The 11,149-nt window shown below is 35.4% G+C and overlaps 1 protein-coding gene across 1 annotated transcript; it reads right to left on the bottom strand.

Moving 5' to 3' along the window:
• Positions 1-240: 240 nt before the first annotated feature.
• fdft1 (farnesyl-diphosphate farnesyltransferase 1) lies at positions 241-10,122 on the bottom strand. Its single transcript, XM_081377708.1, has 7 exons — positions 9,588-10,122; positions 6,841-7,024; positions 6,054-6,182; positions 4,708-4,899; positions 3,215-3,391; positions 1,691-1,843; positions 241-699 (listed from the first exon to the last, which is right to left on the bottom strand). Exons 1-7 carry the CDS (start codon positions 9,875-9,877, stop codon positions 478-480), a joined length of 1,347 nt encoding a protein of 448 aa, XP_081233834.1. The 5' UTR covers positions 9,878-10,122; the 3' UTR covers positions 241-477.
• Positions 10,123-11,149: the final 1,027 nt, after the last annotated feature.

Raw genomic sequence — 11,149 nt, 5'->3', positions numbered from 1 at the left:
TGGTCATATATATATAGCTTAAATATATACAATCCGTTATTTTTTCAGTTTTATGTATATATAGCATAAATAAATTACATTTATAAAAACTACATATTCACACGCATACATATACTTATATATTTGAATTTATATATATTATTTATATTTGAAGTATATGTATGCATGTGTATGTAGTTTTTAAAAATGTTATGCTATATAAATATATAAAACATTTTTATTTATATATTATTCATATTTATAAAAATATTAGAATTTTATTGTATTTATTGTAAAAGTCAGAAATTGTAATAGGCTTAATTCTCTCAAAGCAAAATCTGATTTCTTATTTCTCCTCGCTTGATTATGAGGTGAAACACGACCAGGACATGTGTTTGTGAGATTCACCTAAACAGAAAACAAGCTTGGTCTCCCGAACTCAAGCCTTTTATCCAGTCCTCTTGTTTGGGCAGGTGTGTGTGTGTGTGTGTGTGTGTGTCAGTGTCCCTGCATGTCGGCGCCCCCTGCTGGCCCCGCGGTGGCGTTCAGGTACTGCCAGCTGAGGGCCGCCAGGATCATCGCTGCCGACACACACACCGGAGAGATGTGATGCGCTCGGGGCGTCAGCGCTGCTCGGGACACACTCTTCTCCCCGATCATATTCAGGACACACAGCGTTTGCTCCCGGGACGGGTCCGTGATGGAGACTTTCTGCAGGATCTGTGGGGGAACGACGGGATTACAGGATTAATAGTAGTATTTGAGTTTATTGCCATATCAGCATCACCGGATATTACACGGCAGATACATATGATATGTATAACATAATGAAAACAAACTTTGACAAAAAAAAAAGTAAAATATCTTATAAACATAAATATGAAGTGTATGTATAATGGGAAAAAAAGGAAAAAAAAATTACATACATGATACACACACACACACTTATATATATATGCTTTTATATATATATAAATAAATAAATAAATATAAATATTATAGAGCTGCACAATTCTGGATAAATTTTAAATAGAGATCAAGATTCTTCCATGATTATAACTAAACAAAATAACATGTAAATTATTAGAGGTTGCTGCAGTTTATTTTAAAATGTTTAATGAATTATTATTTTTTCGAATCTCTAGAACGAATGATTCAGTGACAAACACGTTTAACAGTCTCTAGTCTCCACCTACTGGTGTAACGCTGTAATGAGACAATCTTTATTTGAAGCTCAAGTGACTTTCAAAAGGTGATTTACTCTATTTTGATCACTACTGTAGACATCAGTGTTTATATCTGAACTATACACTTTTATCCCAGAACTTCTGTGATAATATGAATTACTGTAATGCTGTGAGTGTTTGTGAAGCTGTTTCATATTTATGACAACGGCTCTCTCTCTGGCTCAGCAGTGGAAACGCAGATTGGAAGATTTTGTCAGAGGTTTAATATTCAATTCAATCAATCGAGTGTACATATACAAAATCACAGTTAGTGAAAAAGGTATTAATTTAGACAATGTAATAATTTGATGCAGAAACAATGAGATCATGGAAGTAATTAATACTTGTTTGTTAAATGATTATAATGTTTGTATAATAATCCAGTGAGATTTGTGTATGCACAAGGAGTCATATTAACATGCCTAAGACTTTTGCACAGTACTGTATAGATAAAATAGACACAGAAGGATAACTGAAGTACGCACCTCCTGACTGTACTGTGCGATGATGCTCTGAACGGCGCCCATGTTTGTGGCCTGCATCATGAGCGTCACCGCCTGACCCTTCCGGATCTTCACCACACCCTGAAACACCTGAGGATTGTTGTAGCACGCAGACAGAGTCGCTATCGCCATCACCTGGCCGGAGGAACAACAGCAACAGAACATGCTCAAACTTCACAGCTTGCAAAAATACATGGTAACACTTTATTTCGATAGGCCACTTTAGACATTCTACTAACTATAAGTAACTTTGCAACAACTATACGCCCATTTGTGTTGTTTTAGTGCTATACTACAACTACATTACTGTACTATCTTAGTATTTATTCATATTTTGAATTTGATTTTTAAATGTTCCTTTAATTTTAATACATAAAGTTTTTTTAACGACTATTTTTATTTTATTCATGTTTATTATTTCAGTAATTTTAGCACATCAATCTAAACTAAACAAATATTAGACACTTTGCCTTTGCAACTCAAATAAAATAATTTAAAATTTTCATATTCTATTTTGAACTTGTTTTGGTTTTCATTTTAATTTTAGTTAGTTTTAATCATTTTGTTTGCGTTTTTGTCATTTTTATTAGTTTTAGTTTTTTAAATACATTTATTTGGTTTTTATTAATTTATTTCAGTTTTACTTTTAGTCATTTTAGTACTTTCAAGTTAGAATAAAAGTAAATTTGAAATTTTGCCTTTGCATTTAACAGAAATATTTTTTTATTATTCTATACTACAACTACATTACTATACTATCTTAGTATTTATTCATATTTTGAATTAGTTTTCATTTTTAAATGTTCCTTTAATTTTATTACATAAAGTTTTTTAATGACTATTTTTATTTTATTCATGTTTATTATTTCAGTAATTTTAGCACATCAATCTAAACTAAACAAATATTAGACACTTTGCCTTCAACTCAAATAAAGTAAGTTTACGTTTTTCACTTTCTATTTTGAATTTGTTTTAGTTTTCATTTTAATTTTAGTTAGATTTAATAATTTTGTTTGCGTTTTTGTCATTTTTATTAGTTTTTTTTTTTAAATACATCTATTTTGTTTTTATTAATTTATTTCAGTTTTACTTTTAGTAATTTTAGTACTTTCAAGTTAAAATAATGTAAATTAGAAATTTTGCCTTTGCATTTAACAGAAATAATTTTTTTAATTTTCTATTTTATTTCAGTTTTTAGCATTTTTAGTTTTAGATTTACTTAACATCAAGCGGAAAGCAAATGCATTCTGTGTGAACAGCAATACGGCAATGCAAATTCAGTTTTTAAAACCGCACATTTATCTGTGTGCAATTTCTATGTTCATTTCTATAAATCCGCACCCTTGTAGCATTAGATAATGTAATATAAGATGTGCTCACTATCCCTGTGTGTTTATAAACAGCATTAAACTCGACATAAACAGATGTAGATTCAGTGTTCAGAAGAAAACAGGGCTGATTAGAGTCAGGAATGAAGCGTCTCACCAGAGGAATGAAGTGTCTCACCTGAGGAATGGCACAGAAGTTGAAGACGCTCTGGTTGCGGAGGCGGGACAGGTATGCGATGACATCAGGGACGTGGCGGAGGGCGTCGGTCACCAGCAGGTTGAGGCAGGACAGGGCAGAGCTCAGGTTTTGAGGCTGGGCAAAATCCTCCAGACGGGATGCAAACTGACTCCAGGCCTGCAGCACAGAAACAACCATTAATAATAAACCACGTTTTAACAGTAAGACTGTACAAATGCTACGCTAAAATAAGCTGGTTAACAGCAAGTTCCTTTACCATACACAGTAGGGGTGTCACTATAAATCGCAATACAAAAATGCACCAATATGTATCGTGGATAGTGATAATATATATCGTGTATAATTCACCCAAAATGAAAATTTCTAAGTGACACATTAAACTACTATATATAATGTTGAATATAATGTATAATAGTGCAGTGGGGGAATATTTGTGGGTCCTGATAATGCCAAATGTCTGTTACCAGTTAAAAGTGGCTTACGTTATTTTAAATATATCTAGTCAGTGACAGTGAAAGCATATTTGTCTAAATAATTCTATATTTTCAGATTCAGAATCAAGAATATTTGTATTCTGGTGTCTCTATTGTCCTGAGCTTTGGGTTTACAGCACCAAGTCCAAGACTATTCATTTACACACACAATTTGTACGAACTGTCATCTTTTAATTTACAGTAAATAACCGTAAACTGTTTGCAGTCCAATTAAAACTGACATTTTCACAATTTACCCTGTGACACTATATTTGATTTTAAATAATTATGTTTCTTGTTAGTTTTTGTAATTAATTATGTATGTTAGTGTCTTATGTATACCGGTAATTATATTATTGTTAACAAAAATCAAATCACAAAAAAATAAAAATAAAATGTAATTACTAGAAATAAAATTCATGTTTCTTATTAGTTTTTATCAGTTATGTACATTTAGTGTCTTATGTATAATTATATTAATGGAAATGGCTAATAAATCAATAAGTGGTCCTCTGCCACCATCTACTGGTTATAGTGGTAATTTTATATATTTTTAAAATAAAAGTTTGTCTGTTAAAGGGGTCATCGGATGCCCATTTCCCACAAGTTGGTATGATTCTTTAAGGTCTTAATGTTAAGTTTGTAACAAACTTTGGTTAAAATTCCTCAACGGTTGTGTAAAACAGCTCTGTTCACAGCGACCCGTTTCGGTGCATGTCTCTGTAAATGATAATGAGCAACTGCTCGCTCGTGGGGCGTGTCGACACAAGACACATATAGTGTTGCCTTGGCATACAGTATACAAATGGCTGAGGGCGGAAATATGCTAATACAGGAAATATGTTAATATGGGACAGTACGTCAGTGGTCGTGGGCGGAGCATGAGCAATATGACATCATTTTTTCATTATATGGTAGTTGTGTCCACATTTATATACAAACACCATATAAAAGTGAATTTTACATCCGATGACCCCTTTAAATAAAAGCTGCATGTACCTCCTGTGGCCAGAAGGCCCGTCCCTGCTGCTGGTCCTCCAGATAGTCCCTGATGATGTTGGTCTTCTGGAGGAACAGACCCATGGAGTTTGCCAGCTCTGTGTCCCGGCCCACCTCAGCGTCCTCCAGCTGGGACGCGGAGAACAGTCGGGACAGTCCGATCCCTACCAGACCCGCCACATAATGACAGTACTGAAGGGGAAAACAGGGACATTAACTGGCTGATATATGCTAAAAGCATTTATACACAGCAGGACAGATGTTTACAACATTATGTTAGTGCTGGGCGGGGTATGACCAAAAATCCATATCACAGTATTTTTCTAAATTATCCTGGTTTCACAGAATATGACGGTATTATTTTTTTCAAGCATGACTGTGTGTTAACCACATTTTCTACTGATTGAGAGAGGAGATACTGCAGTAGATTGACTTAGAATGCCATATTTTACTGTCATGAGTGATTATTGTATTAATACAGTACTAATACAGGTTTACAAGGCTGTTTATAAAGAGCTGCCAGCAGGAGGCGCTGTAGGAGCGGCAGAAACAGCGGTTTCCACAGTAGCGGCTCATAAACGCGGCTTTATCAGGAAAGATAAAGAAAGATTACATGAAAATAACATTTCCTAAAGACAGTCAGTTCCCTGCAAAGATACACTCATATAAAAACTCCCGCGTTAGTTTAACCTATCCATCTTCACCATCACGTTTAGTAACACACACACACACACACACACACACACACACACACATCTGTTCATCACCACAGTTACAGTGAAAACACCCTCTCAAACAGTGTCGCGCCGCATTCCCAACGTTGTTAAAGCGAAATACTCCGGTATTGCGGTATATTAAACATTACTATCATAACAAACGTAAACACTGGTATTAGATATGAACCGGTATACGGCCCAGCAACACACGTTGACCAATGTTCTTTGTTTCACATGTTGACCAATGTTCTCAGTATAATAGACAAAATAGTAAAATAGTAATAGAGTGAAAATAATAAAAATTAAATTATCATCAAAAAGAAGAATAGGCCATGGCAAACAAATGTGTTTTAAATTGTACTTTAAAAACATGTTCAGAGTCAGCGTCTCTAACATGTAATGGTAAGCTATTCCAAAGTCTTAGCGCAAAAGCACGATCCCCTTTCTGGCTTAACTTGGTCCTTGGAATTTTAAGCAAATTTTGAGTTGTTGTATAATTATAGGATTTAGGATGACAGTGAAAGCACTTCTGCTTCTTGGTTTGCTGAGTTATGTGTGTATAAAACAACATGCGTATGGATAGACGTCCAACACACTGCCAAACGCGCATGTGAGACGGTGTGAAGTTACTTTGTCCCACTCCTTCATTGAAGCGACTTTCTTTTCCAGGAATTCAGCCATTCCTGCGCCCATCCGGTGACAGATGTCTGAAATGACGTCCCGATACTCTTGGCCCAAATTCCTGAACTCCACTGAAATCTGAAGAGAATAATAATAATAATAATAATAAATGTGTACTCAAACATAAACAATAAAGAATCTAGTTTACACTTAAAAATGCAAAGGCATCAGGACCGTAAACAATAAATCAAAGAAAAATGTGAAAAAGGAAAGTTGGTTCAAGTAAAAAAATAAAAACATTTTCCACTGATTATTTACTGGTTTTAGTGAGTCACACGAAACCTGGGGTTTAAGTTAATTATATTTTAAATAAATGATTTAAAAATTATATTTTTGATTAAATTGTTCTTAATAAAAATGTAGATTTTTAAAATGTGTTTTAAAATTTAATTTAGTTTTCTGCTATAGGCTCTGATGTCTTATTTAAAAGTTAATATATACATAAATGGTCCTTCTTGCACAGAATAAAATGACTTTATAAAATATATCATAATAATATATTATTAAACACACACATATACATATATATATATAAATATATATACACAAACACATACATATATATATATATATATATACATACATATATATATATATATATATATTAGTGCTATATACATCCTATATATAAAACAATATGGTCCTGAAACAGGCCTGCCTCTCTTCATGCAAAACCGAATTCCTCACATTTTGATGCTGATATTGTGATGTCACATGATGATTGTGTGAGACTAACCGTGGGGAAATCCTCCAGGACCTGCCGGTCTTTCTCCCGGCTCTCGGTGAAGCTCCACTCGGGCTGGTAGAGGAACGAGTGGAAGTCGTGCAGCAGCGGGACCTTCTTCTCCAGCGGGATGGTCATGTCGTCCTCCACGGTGTCCAGGGCTCGCAGAACCAGGTAGAAAATACACACGGCATGCCTGAGTGACACATCGAAGAACGACTCAATATCCAGGGGAGGAGGGGTTGATATTTACTTTTCACTCACCGGCCAATTTGGCAACTAAAATTTGTAAGTTATTGATTTGACAGTGTTTCCTGCCACAGTTGATTATTACCCGCATTTGGCGCGTGTTAATATCAAACCCTGCAGGGGAGTCAAGAATGAGATTTATAAACGACACGGACTGTGCATCAAGCAGAAGTGCAGATCTATCCTGAGCAACTGATGAAAACACGACAGATGCATCGGTGACCCTCGGCTGACTTCAGAAACACACCGTACATGACTGATGTTTCAGAGGGTCTTCAATGCTAGTTATAGAGCTTATTAACTGTGAAGGTCATGTTTTATATGCATCATTGTTTGGGACACAGGGAAGAAGACTAGGTGATCTCAAGTAACTTAAAAAATGGTGCTCATGTTTGACTGAAAGATTTTACGTTTTTTACTTCATCGGAATGGTACGAAACTTAGTAAATATTTTGACACTTGCTATGTGAACACAAAGAAAATCATGGACATGATTCAAAAAGGTTAAATGGTCATGAAAATAAAAATAAAGTCACATTTGTGCAGTTCGATGAAATAACTGTCCTCTAGTGGAAGCGTTCGGTACTGCGCCCAGAGAACGTCTCACTGAAAGCTCAAGTTTGAGATATCAACCTCAAATTTGGGGCAGAACTTGCTTAGATTTATGGCTTTGATTTTCACACAGTTTTAGAGTAAAACATGATTTTTAACATAATTTTCTTTTTTTTTTATAGTATTTTTATGCATTTTTCATTATAATAAAATTAAACTTTTATGTTTCACTTTTTTTTAATTTTTCAACTTCAGCAATAATCTGTTTCAGCAATAAAAAGTGTCTTCTTTATTAAAAGACTTTGCTTAAAACTGTGTTTCAAAGAATTCAAGATCTATGACAGTTTAAGTTGAAATTTAATTTTCAGGTCTACGCACAAAAAGTGATTAACAGATAATAAATGGATCAGAACTATTCCATAACTATAGTTTAGTACCATAAAATCCCCTAAAAATACAAAATGTTAGGCTAAATAAAAATAGTATCGAACTAAAATACAGCACATTCATTTAAAAAAAAAAAAAAACAACAACAAACAAACAGTTGTGTAACACATGCATGTATATACTGTATATATATTTATACATAATTTATATTATATAAATATAAATATTTTATATATAAATAACACATTTTTCTTAAATATACATGCATGTGTGTGTGTGTGTGTGTGTGTGTGTGTGTTTGTATTTATATATACAAAATAATTATACACAGTGACTTCCAAAGTAAAAAAAAAAATACTATGGAAGTCAAAATATCTTCAAAAAAATCCTCCTTTGTGAAGAAATTCATGCAGATTTGGAAAAACTTGTGAGTGACAGAAATTTCATTTTCAGGTCTATGCTCAAAAAGTGATTAACAGATAATGATAAATAGATCAGAACTATTCCATAAATATAATTTAGTACCATAGAATCCCCTAAAAATACAAGATGTTACATAAAAAAATGTTATGGAACTAAAATACAACACATTCATTAAAAAAAAAAAAAAAAAAAAAAAAAAAAAACAGTTGTGGGGCACCATTGACTTCCATAGTGGGAAAAAGAAATTCAATGGAAGTCACAACTGTCTGGTTACAAACATTCTACAAAATATCTTCCTTTGTGATGAAATTCATACAGGTTTGGAACAACTGTCCTCGAGGGTGACATAATTTAAATTTTTGGGTGTACTGTCCCTTTAAGAGAAATGTTCAAGGGCATTTATATATAGATGCAACTCATGCAAACAAGTAAAAGCGTCCAAAACGTGCATATGCTTCTCTAAAACACTGTTGCCCAGTGAAGAGTGTCTCAATGCTGAATCCGAAACCCCTCATTCACTATTCCCTGCGTTAGTCCACTAAGTTAATACTGTTCACTTGAAGGAGTGAATGAAAACGAGTGAGTTCATTCAGACAGCCGTTGAGGGGACATCGGTGGTACACTCGTTATTGCAGTGCAATGTGGTATTGAATAAGTGCACTCACTACAAATGGCTGTCCCTTCAAATAGCGCCCTATATGTGACCCTGGATCCCCAAACCAGTCACATGTCGCACGGGGATATTTGAGGCAATAGCCAATAATACATTGCATGGGATAAAATTATCGATTTTTCTTTTATGCCAAAAATCATTATGATATTATGTAAAGATCATGTTACATGAAGATATTTTGTATATTTCCTACCGTACATATATAAAATATTTATTTTTGTGAGTGAATGCAGCACAATCGCCAACATAAATGCAAGGCGATTTTCAAATAACTGTATCTCGGCCAAATATTGTCCTATCATAACAAACCACACATCAATGGAAAGCTTATTTAACCAGCTTTCAGATGATGTATACATCTCATTTTTAAAAATTGACCCATGTCACTGGTTTTGTGGTCTATGGTCACATTTGAGGGTATAAGACTCTGTTGTTTACTATTAAGTGAGGTCACGCCTCTTAACGTTAGTCTTACCGTAACTCTCCATCCAGGGCCTGGATCACCGCGGAGAAACTCCGGCTGGTCTGGTTCAGATACGAGTAGCAGGTCCGCAGGGTTTCAGTCATCGAGTCCTGGCAGGGGAAGCACACATAAGCGGGGTGTCGATGAGCCCTGAACGGGTGAGGAGGAACCGCCATTAACCGTCCCTCCTGCGCGCTGCGCCGCGCGCCCGCGAGCACCGGCCACGGGCACCCGCGCTGCAGCGAGAACGAGCGCTTGAGCACGGACAGCGACACGGCGCTCTTCCCGCAAACACCAGCCATGTGCGAATTAAGCTTTTATTTCCAATTCCACGTAGTACGAAATGCGCACCTTTAATTTGTGAAGTCATTCGCCAGAGGGGAAGAGAAACGCCCGTCGCTCCGCGGAGCGTCAGAGCTGCGCGTTTCAGTGCGCGCGACTGTCTGATATATATCACTGTAACCTGATATGTAAACAGACTACGTGATTTTAATATTACCCACCCCACTTTAAACGATAAAACCAAACACGCGCACGTTTTCTGACCAACTGCAAACGATGACGCAATACTAGTCAAGCCAAGTTTGGACACGCCCACTCAAACTTTAGGAGTGTTTTCCATGTTTTAAAGTCCTCAGAAAAATGTAGGCTATGGGAAATGTGCAGAGAGCAACAAATAATATATATATATATATATATATATATATATATATATATATATATATATATATATATATATTTTTTTTTTTTTTTTTTTTTACTGTATTTACTGTATTTGAACTTCTTAGTTTAAAGAGCAACTTGCAGGTTAGAAGACCCAACAAGTCAATGTATAGAAAAATAATGTAGGAACTAGATTTTCTTTAAAAAAAAATTATAAATATGCTACAGTGGCTTCTGGAGTCGTTTTTGTGAGAAAATTTTACTTCCGCATCTGAAAATGGGCGTGACGGGCGAGAGTCGTGACGTAGCACGAGGGAGAGCGGTCGATTCACACAACAGGGAAATATGGATTGCAATGACATTTCGGACGCTGAGGAAATTGTTTACGGACCACAGCCATACAATTATGAGCCTGCTAGGCTGCCAAGAGAGCAGGGACAGGCCAGGATTAATGTTAGACAGAACATATTGGAACTTACAATAACAGAAACTAAGCTTTGATCAGGCGTTTGTCATGCTCATTAATATCCGCCCAGACTAACGTTACGTGATATAACTTAGCAGTTTCTCATGGAGAGACAGAGAGATATTTATTCATGATACATTTTTTGTTCCATAGGTGCTTGTGTGGGAAATGCGAGGCAATGTTTACAGCTGAGGAAAGTCAGTGTTACAGGGAGGTGGATGCATACTGGGCCTTAGTGGAAAATGCCAAACTTCCATGGTTGCAGTTAGTGTTACTACAGTAAAGCCATGGTGAATGTTGCTGATCTGTGGACACTGGATAGTTCGTTCATTCATTGCACAATGTTTATTCCTGGTTTTCACGTCAGCGCTGTTTGATTCGTTAATAACGGAGAAATGTGAATATTTCTCACTAGATCTCGCAGCGATGTTATTACTTCAGTGGC

This window comes from Scardinius erythrophthalmus (assembly GCF_964197995.2).
Source record: "Scardinius erythrophthalmus genome assembly, chromosome: 11".
Lineage (NCBI taxonomy): Eukaryota > Metazoa > Chordata > Actinopteri > Cypriniformes > Leuciscidae > Scardinius > Scardinius erythrophthalmus.
The sequence above is the reverse complement of the archived record's forward strand: the minus strand, read 5'-3'. Positions and strand labels throughout refer to the sequence as shown.